This window comes from Colletotrichum destructivum, chromosome 3 (assembly GCF_034447905.1).
Source record: "Colletotrichum destructivum chromosome 3, complete sequence".
NCBI classification, from domain to species: Eukaryota; Fungi; Ascomycota; class Sordariomycetes; order Glomerellales; family Glomerellaceae; genus Colletotrichum; species Colletotrichum destructivum.
In genome coordinates, this window is record NC_085898.1 from 2,530,558 (window position 1) to 2,551,784 (window position 21,227).

The window sequence follows — 21,227 nt, forward strand, 5'->3', positions numbered from 1 at the left end:
CAGACTCGTCCGTCAGTGTGCTTGCAGTGACACTGGAGCGGCATTGGTCAGAGAGGGGGGGCGTAGCTGGGGATGGGGGGCTTTGGGCGCGCCAAACGATACTTGGGGGAAACTGTGAACAGGGGGAGCGGGAAGGGGGGGGCCAAGGCATGGGATGCTGCACCACACAGGTGGCCCAGAGAGAACTAGAAGGGTGCAGGCGGGTGAGAATGAGGAACAGGGATGTGGCGATGGCATCCCATCCAGTCCCCCGTCGCGAGGAGAGAAGGATGGAATGGAATGTTGAGGATGATGAGACCAAGTCCCATTTCTTACCTAGCCTGTACCGCATCTCTCACGTAGCCCGCACCTCGGACTTTGTATTGCCACGTTCTTCAGTCGCGAAAGCCTAGTTGCCATTTTAGGTTCCCTCTTCCTCTTCCTTTCAACTTTCAGCTGTCTACTATGTAAGTGTGAATGTCACGACGCCATACTGTTCGTTCCGCTCAGAACATATCAGCAACCACCGCCGCACACATCCTCGGCTCCCATGCTTGGTGGTGGTAGTGCGGATGCATTCCTCTCCCCATTGTCTCCCATTTGTACGCCAAACTGCGCAGACGGATCTCTCGTCCCAACCCCCATCCATAGGTCGCCCGCCGCGCTGGCCGATCGACAACATGAATCGTTCATCACGATTCATTTTCGGGCGGCACTTGGACGGCCCCCCGCGGAAGCCACCATGCGATGACAAGACATGGAAGGAGGGGTGAGACGATGCACCTACTAGTACTAGATCCCGTCGACTGCCTGCCCAGGGGATTAGTATGGCCAACCACAAACTTCCTAATGGATAATCCTGCCTTGGTCTTTTCACATCAACAGGCCGAGATGAGATGCGTGACCAAGGCGGTCTCGCGGATCCCGAGCCTGTTTTCCTTTCGAGCCTTTTCAGTTTCCCTTCCTCCCTCTCACATGCCGTCTTACCCCAACCTATCCCAACCTGCCAACCCTCTTATTGATATCGGGAGTTTTCTTGCCACGTCTCAGCCCTCAACCCTCCGCCCCCCTTAGTCGCTCTTTCTCTTGTTACGTATGCGACCCTGGCGCGGCAACGGCAACATGTCGAGCGCGAGCCGTCCGACAAATCATTTTTCCCGAATCGGCTTGACAGGCCCTACCCTCCACCTGTTGTCCATGCCGCTTCTTCTATGGCGGCGCACCCAGTCACCACCAGCAGGAACCTAGTGTAATCAATCACGCTCTTTCTCTATCTCTTGCTATCTCTTACACTTACTGTGTATACCAACGACGTTCCCCGACTCCATCCATTACTCGAGTGCCCGCGTTAAGAGGCGCCGTCCGTCATCATCGAGCTGCAGGAACATGACAATGAAGCCTGTCCGCCTACATCAAAAACACATCGCTACCAACTGTCCCAACAGCTCTGAACCTCCTTACCGCGGGCTCGGACGCCTTCACCGCCTCCAGTACGGGGATTGGACCATGGGGACAAGGATGTGCTTAATGTGACAGGCGTACACACGCGCAAACTCTCATTCACACCCGACAGTGTGTATCGCGTAGGCGCATGCAAAAAAACCTGACTGGCTTGAGCCTGCAACGAAATCCATCTCGGTTCGCGGGCTGCATTGGCGGCGTTGACGTGATGGGCCCTATCGGCATATAGCGCCGCTCTTAAAACGTCCCACGTGAAGCTATGGTAACAGCTTATTACCACGTCCCTGCTGGCACGATACTCAAGTGAGGCCTCTTTTGTAAGCCCGACCAGCAAGGTGAGGCTGGAATCCCTTTCCGTCTTGGGGAAGCTTGGAAGGGGAGGAGTCGTTGGACCGTTTGGCTCGATCCGAGCATGCCGGTGCATATATCTGGGAGGGGGGTCCGTCGGAGAGGGGCTTCAAAAACCCACATCCCACCATCCCGCTCACCCCTTCGTAAGAGCAAGGGGGGTCCGCCCTCCCCCCCCCCCCATCTAGAACGGCCCGCGTATTATTCGACAACGTCGAGAGCATCGCCCAAAAGGACTTCCATCCAGACGTGCTGCCCAGGGATCCCTCGCCTCGCGCCCTCGCTCCCAAGTCCCGCCGCCCCCGTAATAATCGAAATGGTTGCGCCTGTGTCCGCGACGCCTGCCCGAAAAGCTTCTCGAAGACCAGCGCCGACTGGCTTGAGTATTCTCTCCTTGGACAGTTGTGAAAGAGGGTGTGAGGTGAGGTGCTGCGCCGCATCGAGAGAAGTGGGGAGATATCACCATGTTACCTAGGTTCGACAGTTGCACCTCGAGCTCTCGGTGTCATGTAGCCGGACTTTAATGAGCACCGACCAGCGAGAGGTCCGCCTCGACCGCCCCTGAGGCAGATGGCGTCACTGGCCAACCCCTCTGGCCTGACAATACTCATTATCGTGTGTCTACGGATACGGAAAGAGGACGGGCAGATCAGGCGCCTGCGAGGCTCCAGGTGGTCGGGCTGAGACTCAAGACAACCGCACCCCTTCTCCAGCCGGCCCGCTCTACACTAGACATCTCACGGCCGACATGATGACCGGCAGCGGAATCGGAGCTGCCCGCCTCGGGTATCTCACTGGAGACGGACGATCGTTCTCATCACGCTCGTCCGTAGTGAATCGGAGACACGGAGCAGGTGCAGAAGAAGCATAAAGGAAGAAGAACGCGCGCGCGCGCGCGAGAGAGAGAGAGAGAGAAAACACAAGGATGTTTCATCCCGGTTCCTAGACGAGAGCCCGTCAACATGGGACGGTCCAAAAAAAGGAAGAGAAAAACTAACGATAAACGCCTGAAATGTGGACGTCTCGCCTGCTTTGGCTGCCTCTCTTGCACGAGTGACGAAGGAGAGCTCTCAGCGCTTCTCCACCGTACCCAACGGCGGGGACGAGAAGCCGTCGCATGTGTGCGACGACTGGAAGCAAATAAATGATTAAAAAAAACAAAAAGACATAAAGGAATTTGTCATGCAGGGTCCAAGCGACGACAAGAATCTGGGACGGAAGAGTAGCTGGGCCCAACCCGTCCGTTTCATGTCTGTCTCAAGAAACTCAACAGCAAGCGAACCCCCCCCCCCCCCAAACAGGCTCTGGAATCTGCCTTTCTTCCTCACCCCTTCCTTCCCCCCGGGGAAAGGGGGAAGGGGGGGAAGGGGGCCCCTTTTGCTGTTGTGCACCGCCTCCTCCCCTTTGGGGTCGAAGAAACCAAACCCGCAAACACGAATCTGCGCTAGGTACCCAAGTTCTGCGAGAGGCAGCCCGAGATAGCTCGCCAGAGTTGAACCTGAAGACCCAAACGGGCTGAACGATGCCCCGCCCATCGATCGCATCATTGAAAGACGACGAACGATCCATCCCCTCCACAGCCCGCACTTCCGGTGCCCCTTCTCTTACCCCGTCTGCAACATATCCTCTCCACCTTCTGTCCTACAGGCGTCATCCTCGTCGCCCAGCCAGAGTGATCGGATGGGCGCGGCACATCAGCCATATTACAAGTCAGCCAAGCAAAGGTGTAAGTGTCATCACATTGGGCCCGTGTATATTGACAGTGACACCCTGCGCATGAAGCAGGGTTGTATATGCATCGTAGCAGAGGCATTTAGACTTCTTTCCTTCGTGGCCGTGACCCCCAAGGCAGTCTCCTCTTTGCCCTTCTCTCCTACGCTGTCCGAGGCCAGATCATATCTACATACAAGCCAACGCTTGCCCCCACCTCGTATCCTGCCGCATCTGTCCATGCCGTTGCGGTGCAAAGCCGTCGCGCACACGTCTCGGCCCGGACCCCCTCTCATTTCATTCTCGAGGGATCCACCTCGCTTCCGCTCTGCTGGATAACAGGCTCGTATCGCACGTGCTAGGGCGAGAAAAGGAACAAGGAGAAGAGGAAGACTCTCAACGCCAATCCATATGCCATCGTAGAGCCGCATAGATGATGATAAAAAGAACCCTCCGCCCCGAATAGATACTAATGATTATCGTCCAAAGATGGTGAGAATGTACAATACGCGTCAAGGTATGTTGAAGCCGGCCGGTCGCCAGCCAGTTGTTTCAAAAAAAAAAAAAAAAAAAAAAAGGGAAAGAGAAAGAAGAAGAAACGGAAGATGGGTAGAAAGGGGTTCACATGTCTTCATGGAACCTCGAGCCCGAGCCTCGGGAACCCCGAGAACCGTCCTGCGACGGCAGGGTCCGACCAATGGGGTCCCGGGCCGGGGGCGCTAACGGGACAAATGAATTGTCTTGATCCGAAAACGGGGCCGACTCTGTTACGGGTGTCCGGGCCGGAGACTCTTTGAGGACCACGACACCGCTCACCGGTCTCATGGGCGAGCCGAGCGCGAGACGAGGAGTCTGTCCCCCAGGGTCGAAGAAGGCTTGCGAGTCGCGATAATATACCGATTCGTCGTCGTTTGTGGTACCTGCAACACCCCCAACGCCTGAGCCACCTTCGCGGGGATCGGTGTAGCCGTCGCCCCCAGATTGTAGCACCGATGGCAGTTTCCTGCCGGCCACGCGGACGAAACCTTTTTCGCCTGTCTCGGAGGGTTCGCTAGCCCTTCGTGACAATGGCTTGTGAGCAGCGGCTACCGCGGCGGTTCCGGCTCCAGCCGCAGCGGCGGTCGGGCCGTACGACAATGACCGCTGAATCATCCCGCTGCTGTTGCCGCCTTCGGGACCGCGGGAACCGGTAAGGATGCCGCGCTTGCCCATACTGGCTTCGCTGAGGCGGAAACGTCCGCCTGAACGCTTCTTCCAGCGAAGGGCAAGGAACACCAACACCACGAGAAAAGCTGCTCCGGCCAAGCTCCCTACGACACTGCCAACGACGGTCGCGGTGGGCGTAGAAGCGCCTTCACTGTCGGAATCATTAGCCGTGGAAGTCGCCGTTGCCGTCGGTTGGCCTGCTCCGCCGCCGCCGCCGCCGCCAATGACACCTGCAGTCCCGTCTCCGGAGGCTGTTGGCTCCAGCGTCGACGATGCGCTCGTGGTAAAGGTGGAAGTGCTCGGTCCACCGGTGCTCGACGTTGAATCAGAAATCGAGTCCCATGTCGAAGAGAGGGAAGAAAGCACTGAAGACGTTACGCTGCTTGTGCCAGATGAAAGCTGGCTCGTTAAAGTGGCTGTGGTAGAGACTGATGTTGAAGAGGAGTTCGTTGAAGTAAGGAATGCTAGGGGCTGGTCAGCCAAATTCGTCCGGCGGGGGAAACGGAAGACAAGAGGGGATCACGTACAAATCGTCGAGTTTGATTGACCACTCAACGTTAGGTAGAGTGACGGCGCCGGTGCCGAGGGTGCTGGCGTGGTAGTCAAAGGATCGGACGTCAGGGATATTTCCTGACTGGCGGAAGGGTCCGTAGGTGAGGACGTCGTCGTGGCCGGCGTGGACAGCGAGGCATCGTTGGAGGAAGAGGAGGTGATGGTGGTGGTGGATGACTCCGAGGTCTGGTCGCCGGTGGACAACGACGAAGACGACGCCGACGACGATGGCGCCGCAGCAATTGAGAAGCCCAGAGCGGCACTGGTGGCCGGTTCGGCATCCACGGTGGCGGATGTTGGAAAGATGGTCTGGACTTCGATGGGGACGCCAGAGGCATCTACTATTTGAACGAGCGAGACGGTCTGTACGACTACCTTAGGACCTGAGGTGGTTGACGGTTGGACGTCGGGGCTGGGAGTCGAACTGGGATCGTCGTTGAGTTGTCGATGTTGGTAGTAATGGGCATTCTCAGGAGTGGCGGCGCGTTTGTCGTGTAGATGGTAATGATTGTGATGGTGGGAGCGGGCCTGAGGGAGTGAAGACCCGCGCAGTGATTTGGCCATGGCGTGGATGGGGTGGCGTAGTGCCAAGAGGCTGAGCTGACCAGCTCGGTCTGGTTGGTCGTCTTTTTTTGGTAAACTGGGGGAGGCGAATCGAGCCGTTGGCGGCGATAATGGTGGTGCTAAGGGCGAAGCAGATAAAGATAGAACAAGGTAACGAGTGACTGGTATTGGATCAACGAGTGTGAGAGTATCTGTGTGTGCGTGTGTGCATGTGAGTGTTTGAGCGGGAAGTCGTCGATCTATTCGAATTCCATTCTTGGCGTCTTCATAACAAGCGTGTGTCGATAGCTGGCATCGTCTGGTGGTGTGGCGTGTCCTGCAGCGGGCCGCGAATGAAAACCCCCTCTCTCTTGACTTCGCGTGCGTTCCGAATCAACAGACGTTCGTTTGCGCCCTCTTTCCAGCCCTCTGCTTCTCTATCCCGTTTGGTGAGAGTGCGTGCGTCCGACAGTGTTCAAGACGACAGTGGCAACGTGTCTTTTGAGCCGTTTCTCGTCGTTGGTGGGCGAGATCCGTTGTCTCCCTTGCATCTGCCAGTTTTCATGGCCGATGGATCAGGACGATGGCATGGCGGCGCTCGTATGTTGACGGTGGCAGAGGGGGAAAAGAGTAAAGTGAAAGGAAAGAGGGACATGGACACCTTGGGGTGTAGGTGTGGAGTGCGCAGGCTGGCCGAGAATAATAATAACAAGCATCGGGGGCCAAAAGCATGGCTCGAGTAAACCCCTCTCCCCCTCCCCGAACGCAAAGAAAGAACAAAAGCCTCACCCCAAAAAACAAGCAGCAGCCCCTTCACTCACAGATGTCGAGCGCTTCGACTTGGGGTCCCGGGGGGACACACCCGCCCAGTCAGTCGCAGTTACTCGCAGATGGCAAGATTTCGATAATCTCGCTTGATATTGGCGAGTGGCTACTAGTTGGCGGACGCCGTATCCCATTGGCCAACCAGAGGTTGACAAAGGTCGATGTGAGCAGTTCCATGGTCCACTTTTACAGGAGCGGGGCCACCCAAGCTCAGGGACAGGGACAGGGGCAAAAGGGAGGAGGGAAAGAATGGAAGAGGTAGAGGTGTCACCTCGTGGAAAGAACGGTACCTTTTCTTGGTGCCCATGCCTGTGCCCAGGTGGGTAGGTATCTCAGTAAAGGTACGCCAGCGTCTGTGCCGGCGCCTGTGCCAGCGCCTGTGCCCGAAGTTCAGTGCCTCTCGCCAGCCAAGACTTGTCTTGCTGGAATCAGACACCTTGGGGAAATGTCCACCAGTTACTAAGGTGTCTACAGAGACGACTGGATAAGGATGAGCCATTGAAACACGAGACAGGTTCGCGCAAGACGTGACGGCGCAGCATGAGATGAAATGAGGTGATGCATGGGACGGGAAAAGTCTGACTAAGTCCCCAGCACACAGGGCTCCCTACGTAGCAACATCCATCAGAGCGCAATGATTAAGCCCCGGACTGGACGGGAATGCCCTGCATCGCGTCGTATGTGGGCGAGAGTACGGATGCGTGCGCCATCATCCATGTGCTTTCATTAGGCCCAAGGTCCGTGTGTGTGTGTGTGTGTGTGTGTGTGTGTGTGTGTGTGTGTGTGTGTGTGTGTGTGTGCGTGTATGTGTGCCAATAGCAATCAATTCCCGCACGCTCAGCAGAGCAGCCGACGACGTCTTGCCGCCTACGAGTCACTTTGGCACCGTTGTGTTTCGCCCACGACACTAAAGACGGATACCAAGCAGACTAACAGAGGTCTAGACTAAAAGATCTCCCGGCCCTACGAACCATGACGACCTTTCTCGACGCTACTAGAACAACAAACCACACACTCGCCGGCTGCGCCTCCGCGCAGGGCCGCGACAATCTGTAGGATACCGACGGGGGTTTGGAAAGGGCTCGATGCTACCGAGCAGTCAGGTCGAAGAATACGAGACGGAACGGGATTGATAAGAGATGGTGTCTTCTGCCCCCCCCTCAAAAAAAAAAGCGCAAGCGGGAAACGAGGTTTTGTTTGCCCGTCCGATCTGTTTCAACCAGAAACAAAACGTGCTCGACATGGTATGGCCCATGGTGCTATCCACGGCCCTCGTAACCATCTCGCTCATCGGGGGGACAGACTGCGCCCATGCCTGACCGACTTTATCGGTACTCCGTATGGCGGATCACCATCCCAGACCAAGCTTTGCGGTCCTGTTACTCATCCAAGGAACATCTCGCGCCTCTTTCCGGCCGACAATGCATTGTCTTGGGGGTCGACTGTCTGGGAGGCGTCGCCGGCAGAAACGTGGCGTTGCCTGGCACCTCGATGTTTCGCGCCATTCAGTCCGCACCTCGTATTCACCCACGCGCGCCCAAACCCGCTGTCAAACACTTGGTAGGCGGCTCTTCTTCGAGACCATTGCGCGCTGCAGCACATTGTCGTCGTCGTCGTCTATATTGTTCCTTGTGGGATGCGGCACATAACTGCATACGAATGCGTGCAGCCACAGTGCGCTGTACCTGCATCCGATAATGACCTGTTCCTGGATTCCTTTAACCATGGCTGCGAGACACCCCTTTTGTCGACGGGGGGAGTCGTGGGGCCTTCATTGCCATGGTCTCATGAAACAAATGTGTGGGTGAGACCGCAACAGACGAGCCACACCTTCAGACGCATAATATCGTAATGCGTTAAGGCAAGGGTTGGCCCAGCCGCAACCACGGCGCAGAGGAACATTGGCAGCACGTTCACACTTATACATAATATCTTTCTCATGAGATAAATATTGCCTGTCGCGCATACATACAAACTCGCCCAGGTCCTTCCAGGGTTTGCCCTGGCATTGCCTGGCAGTTATCCCGAGCCTCGGGTGGTGCTATATGTTTGACGTGCCGAAACGGCCATCAACATCCATTCAGACTGAACACTGAACACGCCCACATGCCGTTGACAATCTGGTTCGGCCGAGACTTGAGAGGGGGGCTCGAGGCCCGATTCCTCCTAGTGCGCGGCAGCTGGTTGGGAGAGCGGGTGAGGCTTGGCGGGCTCGGCGATCGTAGGACGAATTTCGTTTCCCTCGAAACAAACACTGGAGAGTCCCCCCCTCTGTCCGCCGTCGCGGTTCCCCTGTGCCGTGTGCCCCTTTTCGACGGGCCAGGGTGAAAGAGGGATCCTTTCTCCTGATGCCAGCGACAAGATTGATGCCATCATCTTCCTTCACCCCTTGCAAAAGAAAACATAAAGACAAGAAAGAGGCCCCGCTGCGTTCACTGCCCCGTTGGCGATGGGTCTCTCTTGAGACGACCCCATGATTTGGTCCTGGGATAGCCGGCATCTGCCCCGAGTTGCCCGTTGACTGTGCTATGGGTTAGCAACAGTGGGTTGAAAGATGCGTGTGCTCTCCTAGGGCGTCTCAGGAGGCTCTGGGGTATCTGGGACAACCAAAGAAAAGCATATCTCCCAACCCGCAGATGCCGTGCTCTGAGGACTCGTTATTTTGTTGCTCTAGACAAAACAGCGTCTGAATATCCATACAGGGCAATGTGTCACGTCGCTCCACGGATGTACGTAATTCATCTTGCTCTAACCTCCGATGGGCATGGAGTGGAGCACAACGGAAGAAAAGCTCGCGAGCCAAGCCTGCGCGAATCACCAGAAGGAGGCGGCATCCATCTGCTAAAATTGCTGTGCAGACGTTGCATTGCGTAGGCATCATCTTCGTATGGTGTGGCATGGGCAGTTGTTAGTCGGGAGCGCTTGAAGCAAGAACCATACCCGCCCGCTGTATCCCCTCATGTAGCAGGCTACAAACACAGTCCGACACCGCACCGGTTGACGCCTTCTAGCCTCGTTCGTCTCGCAAGACGAAGGAGGTCGGCGGCAGGGTGCTGTGTTTCTCACGGGAGGCGGTCGGTCCGCCGTCTCACTTACACGATGCCGTCACCCTCCGTTCCAGACCCCCGTTTTGCCCTCTAGAGGAACATGTGCCGCTTCCGTCCCTCGAGTCACCTGAAGATGAAGAAGTTGGCGCAGGCGGCCTGGTTGGTAACTGCCGGCGCCATCTTGTTCTTGTGGTTCTGTATCCATGGCATGATGTGGACAAGATCGACAAGCATTACGGAGATAAAAGCGAAGAGGAGAGAAAAAAGGAAGAGAAGACACCCCCCGGAGGAGCTTCGCGCCATGGTTGCCTGTGCAATCTCCCGGCTTCCCCTCTCTGCGCCCGAATCGAGCAATATGACCGCGACTGTGATGGAACGAAATTCGTGGCGGAAACCGCTCAGCGAACCTGCTTTTTAGAGGAACCATCGTCAAGGGTGGGATATATCGAATCAAACTCAAAACCACGCAAGACGATAGGACTTGAGGCCGCAGAGAATGGAATGTTGATACGCGGTGCGGCATGGACTGTTACCAAGGCGGTTTTCTTGTCTGTCCTGGCGTGCCCGTTTGCTCGCCTGTTCGCCTGCGGCCGGGATTAGCTAAGGGTGCGCAGCCGGCATTACTGTCGAAGCACGGATAGAGTTCGCGTAACGTCGCACCAGCGAGCGCAGTGGGCGGTCGATGATTTATGGCATAGCTAAAATTCTCGGCGGTTCGACCGTGGTGACCGGTACAAGGCAGAAGCTCTATACATTTAATTATGTAAGAGGCATGCGTAAGTACAGCCAAACAGAGCCGAACGTGTCAACAGCACAGCCCGGACGCGGAATTGATGCGGAAGAGAAGTAGATGAGAAAGAGGGGGAAAACTCCGGTCAATCAAGGCACGGCACGCCCGACTTGGCTCTGAACATGCCCCACGCGAGACGCGTGCTCTCGCCAGGCGCCGCGCCAGGGCTGTGCGTGCCGACCAAAGAGCTGCTGCTGATGGAGGTCTTCAACGGTTGCCGAGGGCCTCTAGACAAGGGCTTGACGAATGGGTAAATGGCATCACATTGCATTTGGACGTATCGTCGTATCGTACCCGAGGAGGACCCGATTGACGACCGAAGCCTTGGAACTCGAAAAGGCCGCGACATCATGATTTGTTTCAATCACAAAACAGAACATGTCGTCATCTCCCTCCCTGTTAGTGCCGGCAACACAAGCCTGCACCAGCCAGCGGCAGCTGGGCGCCAGCATGTCTTGCCACTGTAACAACAGCCATGGACCTTCAGCCGCCAAATGGTGTCTGAGGCAAGGTCCAAGCGAGAGCGTTCTTTCCTGCACTACTTACCTAGGTAGGTACACCTAGGTAGGTCTAAGGCACTTAGCCCCGGGGGCTTGTCCGACTGAAAACCGGGCGCAGCAGCGCGGCGCAATCAACCAGCGTCTCGTTTCGCTTTTCCGCGTATTCTGTTCGCATAGCATCGCAACACCTTGCGGCAAGCTCCACTCCACTGGCCTTACTGTAGGTACCTTACTCAATCACCTTCACAGCTCCATCCCTACCTCACCCTGCTTGGTACGCCAAAGGCTGCCTTATCATCACCCACGCCTGTACCAGATTCTTACAGCGAACCAAGCCAAGCCAAATAACCAAGAGGCCGCGGGCTTCTTTCTTAATGCCCGTCGGCCGTGAATCATCTCTGACCGGATTTACGGTTTTGTCTGTCCGTTGTATATCTGGGGAACCTTGATCCAGCATTCATACACACCTAATGCACGCCACTGAAGCTTACAACAACAACTCTGGGCATTCCTCGTCGCCCCGACTTTGAAAGCTTTCGCCGACATTCCCCCCTCTTGGGCTCTTCCCGACCTTACCCCTCCTTTCTCACCACACGCCTCCTCGGCCTCAGACACGCATAGATTTGTATTTAACATCTGACGTCATGGCCGGTTACACTTCTTATGACGGCTCCTCGTCGTCGGCCGCACCGCCACCGCCCTACTCCGTGACCGCTTCCGCTTCCGGCTCCGGTAACTTTGGATCCACCTCTTCGTCCCTGTTCGCGCCGCCCCCGACCACCGCCCATGCCGCTCACGGAGAATCTCACGCCGGTCCGTCCTCGGGCTTCCCGTCTGGCGGCTATGGCCCGTCGACCCCTGATTACCTCGGCATCGTGGACTCCAAGCGGCGCCTGGCCGATCCTAGGTCGTCATCGGCTCACTCACTTGCCCCGTCCACAAAGGACCGTGACGGTGTCACCCGCCGGACCTTGCTCATCATTTACATCCACGGCTTCTACGGCAACGAGTCATCCTTCAGGTCCTTTCCAGCTCACGTCCATAACTACCTGAAGGACGCGCTTGCGGAGACCCACGTCGTCCACTCCAAGATCTACCCCCGTTACAAGACATACAAGGCCATCGATGTGGCTCGCGATAACTTCAGCCAGTGGCTGGAGCCCCACGAGTCCGACTCTACCGACGTTATTCTCATCGGCCACTCCATGGGTGGTTTACTTGCCGCAGAGGTTGCCATGATGGTATTATCCCCTGCTCCCAGGTGATGCTCAACCTAGACTGACCTTGCTCCCAGCCTAATCGGCATCCCTATAGGCGCCACCCGTACAAGCACCGCATCCTTGGCACCATTTCCCTCGACTCGCCCTTTCTCGGACTCCATCCCGGAATCATCGTGGCAGGAATCTCTAGTCTGTTCAGACCGGCTTCGCCTGCTGAGGAACAACCTGATCAATTCGATCCCTCGTCAAACTCCTTGAGCCCCGACCACTCCGCCTTGACCAGTCCCAACCCCTCCATGTACACCCTGGAGACGAACAGTTCGTTGGGCGCTGAGCTCTCTCCTCACGCAAGCAACACCCCGTCTTTGTCCTCGAATGGCCCTCCTCAGCGGCCGGACCCTACCTTCAACCCACCCTTTTTCAACGACCTGAACCTGAAAGACCGTCCCTTTATGAGGCGCCTAGGTCATTTTGCCAAGAAGCACAGTCGCGAGGGTATTTGGGACGCCACCAAGAACCACGTCATGTCTCACCTCGAATACGGCGGCTGCCTGGCTGACTACCCCGGCTTGAACGCCCGCTACAACAAGCTGCGCGCCATGGAGAGCGTTGACCCGCTGCAGCACATGAGCGCCGGCAACAACTACGGCTATGCGAACCAGCCTCCCCCCGTGCGCGTGCGGTTCATCAACTATTACACCCTCAGCACGGGAAGGCCGAAGAAGCCAAAGACACCGGACTCGCCCAAATCACCAGAGTCTCTAGGATCTCCCGAAGAGAGGTTCGTCTCCGGCCACCCGAACACGCTCGAAGTTGGCTCTCGGCTCTCTCCGCCGACGTCGATGACGCCCAGGATCTCAGTCGAGGATTCCGATGATGGGAAGAGTATGGAACTCCTGGAACCGATTCCGATGGACGACGTGGACGAAAGGCTTTCGACGCTCCATGAGGAACAACAGGCGAGATTTAACCTCGAGTCCATGGAAGCCTCGAAATCGACAGAGGCCCTTCGACGCGGCTTGTCCCAGGAAGCACCAGAGCCAAAAGGCAAGGGAAAGGAGAGGCTGGACAACACTATCGACTCCTACGAATCGCCCACGACTGAGCAGAGAAACGTTGCAGCTGTCGGCGGAGGTGAAGGGGGAGCCCTCAAGCCGGATCCAACGGGTGATGAGATAGATGAGCCGGAACTTCCTCCCATCCCCGACCTACCCGAGCAACCAACGCCTCCTGATCTGGATAAGTACACAGACAAAGACGCCCGGAAGCAGGCCGAGAAGGAGGGGAAACGGGCGCAAAAGACGTACGAGCACGCCGTCAAGAGCAGGGACAAGGCCATCAAGGAGCGCCAGAAGCTCGTCGAGAAGCGGCGCAAAAAGGCGGAGAAGGAAGCCCAGAAGGAGGCCCAGAGGATCGAGAAGGAGGAACAAAGACTGCAGAAAGAGGAGCAGAAGAAAATGCAGGAGGAGGAGGCCGCCCGGAGGAAGGCGGCCGAAGAGGCCCAAAGGCAGGAGACGCAGGCCGAGGGCGAAGCGCGTAGGCTCGCGGAGGAAGCCCAGCGGATGGAGAGGGAGGCTCGGAGAATGCGGGGAGAGCCGCCCGAGCCCGAGCCCGAGAAGCAGACAGAGGCCGGTCGAGAAGCCGAGATCGAAGCCCACATAGCGGCGACGGTGATTGCCGGAGCCGCGGCCGCAGCGCCAGCGTCGGTCACGGCGCAGGCAAGCAGACCGCCGGCCGCCACAGCATCGTCGACCGCGTCCGTCAACACGACGCAGACGGGCAGTGGCTCCACCGCCGCCACCAGATCCAGGGCGCCGCCCGCAGCGGCAGCGGACCCGGGCAAGCCCAAGAAGGAGCGCAAGTTCTGCACGCTGCCGCGAAAGGTCAACGGCCGGCGCGACGAGACGTGGCTCCCCGTCTACATGGAGGGCATGGACGAGGTCGGCGCCCACTGCGGCCTGTTCCTGGCCGGGCCACACTACGACGGGCTTATCGGCGACGTGGGCGAACGCATCCTGGGATGGGTCCAGGATGACCTCAGTGTTAGAGCGATATTGGAAATGTCATGAACAGGAGGGAGGGGTGGGACGCAGCCGGGCGGCAGAGAACAGGGACAAGAAGGGTGGACCAGTCAGCCAGTTCCTTTATTCCAGTAGGTCTCCTCCGTTACACCAGTACTATAAACCAGACCAAGAGGCAAAAGACAACGTATAATCATAAAAGGAACCGACTTTATTCATGTCTCTACCCACACTAGTCACTAAAAAAGGTGACTGCTGCCACTGCCACGGCCACCCTCCTCCTCCCTTACCCTCCTCCCCCAACTGATTGATATTTTGGTATCCTGTGGCCGTCTGCTTCCTTCTATCGAAATTACTGTGTGTTTTGTGTGTTTGTGTGTTGGTGCTACAACGACCCAACCCCAGTGGGATTTTTTTTCTGCTTTTTTCTGCTGACGGTTGTGATGGTTTGGTCGTGGTGAAAAAAATGAGCCGTCCCCTTTCGTAGCAGGCCTAGAGAATGCCCCGAAGCCGCATGGTATTTTTCCATCCCTCAGTCGGTCGTGTTTTTCATTGTCAACCTTGACTGAATGCGTAAAGACCACAGGCATAAAAATGATAGAGCAATAAAGAGAATCCCCCCGAACGCCCTGCTGGAAGTGGAAATCATCAAAAAGAGCCAAATGCCCATTCGCCCTTTACCCCTCAATAACCCACAAAACGGTGCTTCCTTAGACGCATGTGTACGTCGACCGCTGAGCCCCTTTTTTGTTCTTCCCGCCATACTGCTCATTACTCTCATGAGCGAAGCGTCGATACACGTTCCAGAAAGTGTTGCTCCGAGCGACCTGGTGGCAGCTTGCGGTACCCCAACCCACCGCAAAGTAATGGACCGAAGAGCGGTAGAGTAAAGATACGACTCGACTCTACTTGCTCACTTTTCGTCGTTTGGACTTTGTAGGCGCGGACGGTTGCTAAGCGCCCACAGCCCCGTAGCCTTGCGGACGCATCGCGTTCGGGAACGCTTGGCCATTACCGCCATCCTGTAACAGGTCAGACATGGACAGAGACGGCATGGGCGATCTGTCACCAACCTTCTTTCGGCGCTTCTGGCCTCCCCTGTCGTCGCCGTCTCCCGTAGAGTAGCCATCATCAGGGAAGCCTTCGCCATAGCCCTCGTATGTGTTCTCGCCATAGCCCCGCTTCTTCGTGGTTCGCTGAGGACGGACAGCACCCGGAGGTCCCTGTTGCTGCTTCCGCGCGAAAGGGTTGGGTGTGGTTGCTGACGGCGTGCCAGGCGCCGTTGCCTTGCCAGCAAGACCCTGTTTCAAGGCGTCGACACTGCCGGGGGCAAGATCTCCAAGCACCGAGCTGTCCCAGTCCTTGGCAGGAATTGGCCCCTTGGCCATCGTTGTGGCTCTGTTCAAAATGGACTTGACGGTACCCGACAGACCGTTAGTGATCGGGTCTTTCCGTGTGCCCCAAAACTCTGCATCGGGGATCTCCAGCAGTTCTCGGAAGCCGTGATATGTCTCTCTCTTCTTGTCGCCACCATCACCTTCCCTTTCTCTGGGTGCGTCCCAGTCCTGGGCGACAGAGTCGAAGCGGCCGAGGATTCCGAGTTTCTTGATCTGACCCTTATAGGTCTTGCGCAGAGCATTCTTCTCACCGTTGGGCTTCTCGCGAGCGACCTCTGCAGCAATGCCCGTTAAGTTGAACATCTCAAAGAGATCTTCAGTGATACGCGGCAATCTCTCGTGGTGTGCTACGTAGCTCAAGAGTTAACGAAGGATGTTCGGCATGAAACCAGCTCAAAATACCAGATATGTCACGGAAAAGGAATTTTGGCAAGACAGACTGCCACGGGGACGGGGGGCTGTGAAGGGAGCCTTACGAGTTTGGCAAAGTAGGTATTTCTCTCCGACATCCAAGTGGAGTGCCTCGATACCAGTTTTGCTATCCTCGATGTGGACTTTCTTCTGCTCTCGGTCACCCAAGTCTTCGAGTGGGCGCTTGCGCTTGTGAGGCGAGTCATCGCCCATAACGATGTCCTGTGACATATCGGAGGGCTGCGATGCGCTGCCGTTTACGCTGTGTGCGGGAGTTGGCAGAGTCGTGGTTGTGGACTGAACGGAGCTGTTCATACTCGACGTGAGGTCGGAAGTGCCAGGAGAAAACTGGGAAGGACTTTGAGGGGTTCGGGGGTGGAAAGACATGTTGACGTTGCTGCTGGTATGGGGGCTCGGTTCTCGGGTCGGCTTCGTCGTCGTAGTCGTCTTTGTGAGCGTCGTGGCCGTGAATGTAGCCTTCGTCGGATGAAGACGAGGACGTCGGAACACGGGATGAATGGGAGGGTGGTTGCTGCTGTTGCGGCTTCTCCGACCGGAAGGCGCGAAGAAAAAAACACCACCTCTTCCGAAGAATACCGTCAAGATCTTGATCGATCGAAATCCGCGATGCGCTCGATGAGAATTGTCGCTCTGGGCGAGATCAGAGGATGAGGGGTTGCTGTGGCGAGTCGCGCCAAACCGCCGACGGCTCTCAATCCCCCGAACGCAGCGTCATGCACCACTCTCGGATGAACCGTCGATCACTGGCGCCTTCTCTGGGGTAATAAAAATTTTCCCTGATGCCAATATCCAGCAGGAGCACTCGTAGCGAAAGTAATCCGACGGCGATGAAGGGCTGTCGAGGGTCGGTGGTCGGTTCGTGCTGAGGTTGAGCCGTCAGGTCGTGGTGGAGTTGAAGGAAGTGAAGTCGGAACGGCGCTGGGTAGAGCGAAGGGGGCGGACACATGAGCGAGGCAATTTGCTCGCTTAACGGGGGTGGCCGCCTGGGCTGGCTGGCTGGCTGGCAACTGGACCGTGGGTTGCGCTGGCTGGCACTGGCACTGGCTGAGGTAAGCTTGGGCCGAGCGGGTGGTGGGATTAGCAGGATGGGAAAGCAGTTTGCCGCGGAAGTGGGAGGGGAGTGGGCGGCTGCTGTTCTGGGGGACCGGAGCGAAAGCCAGGCACCACCTCCCCTAACGGCAAATGGGATGGCGCCCTCCACCAGTTGAATCGTCTAGGAAACCATCGCCACCGTGCTCCGACACCCGACACCCGATCATCGGGACCTGACGGTTATAGTGGAAGGAATGACCGGCCATTCACTGTCCTACGGCTCGAGGCATGGGCATGGAACTCTGGAACGCCCCAGGCGTGGCTGGATCAGGAAGTCGGCAGCGAAAACACACACTGGCCAACCACTGACCACCACGCGCCTCAGTGCAGCCATGGCGGCGTCCGGTCACGTGGTGTGTCACGGACCCACATGGTTAGGACGGGCCGGGCACCTGCAATTTTTAAACCTCGAGGCCGCGGGCAGCTTCCGACTTTTCTTTCTCCTTCAACAAACAAGACCACTCACTCAAAAAAAATATCGCCAGCCTGCCTCGATTTTACATCGCCTCCCAGCTGCTGGACGATTTCGAGGAATGAGTCGAGATCAACTCTTTCAATGCCCTTGTTTAAAACAATCGTCAGCGAGGGCCCCTCGTGCGGCTTCCCATGATGCGACGATCACCTGAAGCAAGTTTGGACATGCCCTTCAACGGGCAGTGATGTTGCTATTGCTATTGCTGTGAGATGAGGTCATCTGTGCTGTCTTCGCCTACGTTCGATGATGCCTGTGTTGATTGTGCTGCCACAGTTATCTTGGCACGTCTGCGATTTGGCTCTATTGATCAATTGCAACAAGGTACGCTGCAGCCTACAGGCTCTTTTGTGCCAATTGAACCTACGGAGATGGGGATGATTTTCATACATCTGGTAAACAGATTGCTCAGCCGCGAGTGCGGTGGCTTCTGCCAATGCTCTCGACCAGGTTGAGCCTGCTGAGATGTGGCATATCTGAATCGCTCTGTTTTGATGGCTCTGGAAACGCGCGGAATCTTCCATGTCATTTGGCTAACAATCTGCCCAGCACCCAGGTGTAGGTCCACACAGTATAATTTCGAGACTCGAGAGCCTGCCATCTACCCCATTCGTGGCAAAGGCTCTCCTTTGACAAATTGATTCGCATCATCCCGTTGCTGGATGTCATGGTAGCCTAGGTAGGATGTTGTCATCTGGAAGGAACACTGATCGGGGTCATTCCGGGTTTTAGCTTTGGAGCCAACCCGATAAGAGAATGAGCAATTGACAGTTGCAAATTACACAAATGTTACCAGTTTCAGGACATACTATCATAATATTCGCAAATGAGCTTGCTCTGGCGACACGCAGACTGGTGGTTTACATCACACAAACAGATACGGGGGGGGAAAGGGTGAAAGCTCGATTGCAAAGGCCTGGTATTATCATTTCTTTCATAAGCAGGATGCTGCTGCCGTAACCCTCAAACCAACTACCACAGACACAATCGACATCCCGGAAAACTATTACACCCAAATCGCTATTCCTTCTCAGATAGCGTTTCTATAAACCTGCGCTCCTTGGTTCCGGAACATGATAGTATCCCTCCTTTGCATGATCATCAACGTCCTGTTAAGAGCCTGCTCGCTGTAACCTTTCTGCTCAACCATCTCGCGCCGCAGGCTGGCCAAGCTGGTGCCCCATCCAACCGCGAGACGCCGCTTGAGCTCTATCTCCAACCTGCTAACTTCCTCGTTGAGCTCCTTGCTTCCCTGGTTGCTGCCCTGGTTGACGGCATCCATAGTAGAGCAGAGGAAAAGCCTGATGGCTTCATCCACATGCTCTTCAGTCGCGATAGGAGACAAGGTCAGCTTGGCTAGTGACTCTGTGATGCGGACGATAGCCTCTAATTGACGGACGGTGATCGGAATGGAAGACCGCGTATTAGCTTCCATCTCGGCCGCGTGGACCTGTCTTCGAATGGACACGAAGTGAGAGGAGAGCTTCTCGGCTGCTTCGGGGCTGAGACGAGGAGCCATTCGTCTAGGTCACGTTTGTTAACCTAAGTCTGGGTGAAAGCCCGGCGCGGTAAAAACTTACGATTTGCAGTAGCTGAGATACCTCTTCATCTTGTCAACGGGTATCTCAGACTCGACTTGCTCCTCAACACCTCGGCCCCCCATGTGAATGCCCATAACGTGTTTTGCTATTCTCTCGTCCTTCTCCCGCGTGTGTTCGTCCTTGACGATGAAAATCATGTCGAAACGAGACAAAATGGTGGTCTGGAAGTCGATATTCTCGCCAGGGGTCTTCATGTCGTCGTAACGGCCAAAAATTGGATTGGCAGCAGCCAGAACCGATGTTCTTGCGTTGAGGATAGTGGTGATACCGGCCTTGGCGATGGAGATGGTTTGTTGTTCCATAGCCTCGTGGATGGCCACACGATCCTCGTCACGCATCTTGTCGAACTCGTCGATGCAGACGACACCGCCGTCTGCAAGAACCATGGCGCCTCCTTCAAGATAGAATTCCCGAGTTGAGTGGTCGCGTTGTACTGAGGCCGTAAGACCGGCTGCGGAAGAGCCCTTACCGGACGTATAAATGGCAATGGGCGCACACTTTTCGACAAACTTCAGCAGTTGTGACTTGGCGGTACCGGGATCACCAAGCAGCAGAACATTGATGTCTCCACGAAGCTTCATGCCGTCAGGCAATATCTTCTTAGAGCCGCCTAGCAGCAGACACAAAATAGCCTTCTTGATGTCGCGATTGCCGTAGATGGACGGAGCTATGCAGTCTGCCATGATGCTGTACAGATCCGGTCGCCTGCTCATCTCGAGGAACTCTTGTTCTTCTTCGTCAGAGAAGAGCGCCTGGCCTCTGGCAGTCTGGTCGATGTCTGTTTGGATGCCCACCGCCCGGAGGTAAGGAGTCCGAATGGCTACCGCGCCGCCAGTGTTGGAGTTTTTCGAGGCCTTGTTCTGGTAGATCGAGAAGATGCCCATAACCGTACATCTCGAGCCCGGAACCACGCGGTTGGTCAAGTAACGATCAGCTGAAATGAGGACGTGTCGCGGAAGCTCTCCCACGGGCACCTGGTCAGGTGCCTCTTGAAGTTTGATAATCTGCTGGTCGACGAATCTCGATTTCTCGTGGAGGACGAAGTATGGGTCGAGAGGGCATTTGGGAGTAGGGTCGTTGGGGATTCTCTGTCTGCCGCACTGTCTTGGGAGGGTGACGCCGGTGAACCCTCCCAGAACTGGAAGCGTAGAGGAGTGTGCACAGTTGCGACACTGAATGGACAATTCAGTGGCTTTCGACGACATAACAGAAGCTCCGATGACGATCCCCGGCACTCTGACGAGACGAGAGATCGTCATCGAGTCCAGGTTGCGAATTGATACATCCTCGGCGCTCGAGTGAAGGAGAAGCTGATGTTCCGGCAAGTCGACTTTCGTCAGTTGAGGGAAGACGATTCGGTGAGTGCATTTTTTGAGGGCAGCCTCGAACTGGTGGCGTCCAAGTCAGTAAAAAAAATCAACAGCGGGTTTGAATGGCCGAGTCGCACCAGGGGAATGATTTCTGCGGGCTCCGTCACCAGCCTATGCGCCAGCTCCTCGTTGTAGTTGATCAGGTCGGTGACGTTGACATCGCAGTAGTACTTCTTGAGTAGAGCATTTTCCTTTAGTTGGTTTCTGGACACAGAGTCAGAGGCCATGCAAAGGCGCAATGTAACCGCGACGCATTCGGTCTCACCTGTAGATGTAGTCGTTGTCGTGTCTGAAGTGCAGTACAAAGTTCTCCAGTTGCGTTTGGATTTGGATCCGAGTGTCCTCGTTCTGACCAAAGCTCGGCTCAAAGACGTGAGCGGAGTACACTGACTGTCTATCCATGTTTGCGATTGCGCCCGTAATTGAGGTTGCGGTTGCGGTTGTTGACGGAGCAGTGCTGAGGATTTAGACAGAAAAGGTGGATGCGAGGAGGGGCTGCTTGTTCACAGGGGAACGAATTAAGGACGCGCCCCTATTTCGGAAAACGCGACACGCCCGCGTAAAGTGGTTGCAGCTCTAGCGCGCTCAACTCGGCGATAAGGGGCCGCCTAATGCATTATCTTCACGTGAATCGGCGGCTTACCTCATCCTGCGTATGTTC

At 56.2% G+C, this 21,227-nt stretch overlaps 5 protein-coding genes across 5 annotated transcripts; 2 read left to right on the top strand and 3 right to left on the bottom strand.

The window, feature by feature from the left end:
* Positions 1-3,535: 3,535 nt before the first annotated feature.
* Positions 3,536-6,615, bottom strand: CDEST_04852 (uncharacterized protein). Its single transcript, XM_062921011.1, has 2 exons — positions 5,232-6,615; positions 3,536-5,168 (listed from the first exon to the last, which is right to left on the bottom strand). Exons 1-2 carry the CDS (start codon positions 5,818-5,820, stop codon positions 4,120-4,122), a joined length of 1,638 nt encoding a protein of 545 aa, XP_062777062.1. The 5' UTR covers positions 5,821-6,615; the 3' UTR covers positions 3,536-4,119.
* Positions 6,616-7,808: 1,193 nt separating this feature from the next.
* On the top strand, positions 7,809-9,129 carry CDEST_04853 (uncharacterized protein). Its single transcript, XM_062921012.1, has 2 exons — positions 7,809-7,868; positions 7,927-9,129. The coding sequence occupies exons 1-2, from the start codon at positions 7,866-7,868 to the stop codon at positions 8,320-8,322; spliced, it is 399 nt and encodes a 132-aa protein (XP_062777063.1). The 5' UTR covers positions 7,809-7,865; the 3' UTR covers positions 8,323-9,129.
* Positions 9,130-11,125: 1,996 nt separating this feature from the next.
* On the top strand, positions 11,126-14,252 carry CDEST_04854 (Putative alpha/Beta hydrolase). The gene is made up of 2 exons (XM_062921013.1): positions 11,126-12,202; positions 12,256-14,252. The coding sequence occupies exons 1-2, from the start codon at positions 11,606-11,608 to the stop codon at positions 14,248-14,250; spliced, it is 2,592 nt and encodes an 863-aa protein (XP_062777064.1). The 5' UTR covers positions 11,126-11,605; the 3' UTR covers positions 14,251-14,252.
* A 903-nt stretch (positions 14,253-15,155) lies between these two features.
* CDEST_04855 (uncharacterized protein) lies at positions 15,156-17,049 on the bottom strand (the record flags this gene model as incomplete). The annotated part of the gene is made up of 2 exons (XM_062921014.1): positions 16,076-17,049; positions 15,156-15,946 (listed from the first exon to the last, which is right to left on the bottom strand). The coding sequence occupies exons 1-2, from the start codon at positions 16,395-16,397 to the stop codon at positions 15,156-15,158; spliced, it is 1,113 nt and encodes a 370-aa protein (XP_062777065.1). The 5' UTR covers positions 16,398-17,049.
* Positions 17,050-18,255: 1,206 nt separating this feature from the next.
* CDEST_04856 (Putative mini-chromosome maintenance protein) lies at positions 18,256-21,058 on the bottom strand. The gene is made up of 4 exons (XM_062921015.1): positions 20,832-21,058; positions 20,644-20,770; positions 19,176-20,584; positions 18,256-19,118 (listed from the first exon to the last, which is right to left on the bottom strand). Exons 1-4 carry the CDS (start codon positions 20,966-20,968, stop codon positions 18,626-18,628), a joined length of 2,166 nt encoding a protein of 721 aa, XP_062777066.1. The 5' UTR covers positions 20,969-21,058; the 3' UTR covers positions 18,256-18,625.
* Positions 21,059-21,227: the final 169 nt, after the last annotated feature.

What these genes read in the sequence shown, in the direction of transcription:
- CDEST_04852 (XM_062921011.1), bottom strand. Translation starts at nt 5,820, where the DNA reads ATGGCCAAATCACTGCGCGGGTCTTCACTCCCTCAGGCCCGCTCCCAC. An exon ending in TCAATCAAACTCGACGATTT is followed by an intron (nt 5,169 to 5,231) that starts GTACGTGATCCC and finishes ACCAGCCCCTAG; the next exon opens with CATTCCTTACTTCAACGAAC.
- CDEST_04854 (XM_062921013.1), top strand. Translation starts at nt 11,606, where the DNA reads ATGGCCGGTTACACTTCTTATGACGGCTCCTCGTCGTCGGCCGCACCG. An exon ending in CCGCAGAGGTTGCCATGATG is followed by an intron (nt 12,203 to 12,255) that starts GTATTATCCCCT and finishes CCTTGCTCCCAG; the next exon opens with CCTAATCGGCATCCCTATAG.
- CDEST_04856 (XM_062921015.1), bottom strand. Translation starts at nt 20,968, where the DNA reads ATGGATAGACAGTCAGTGTACTCCGCTCACGTCTTTGAGCCGAGCTTT. An exon ending in CCGCAGAAATCATTCCCCTG is followed by an intron (nt 20,585 to 20,643) that starts GTGCGACTCGGC and finishes GGACGCCACCAG; the next exon opens with TTCGAGGCTGCCCTCAAAAA. An exon ending in TATCTCAGCTACTGCAAATC is followed by an intron (nt 19,119 to 19,175) that starts GTAAGTTTTTAC and finishes AACGTGACCTAG; the next exon opens with ACGAATGGCTCCTCGTCTCA.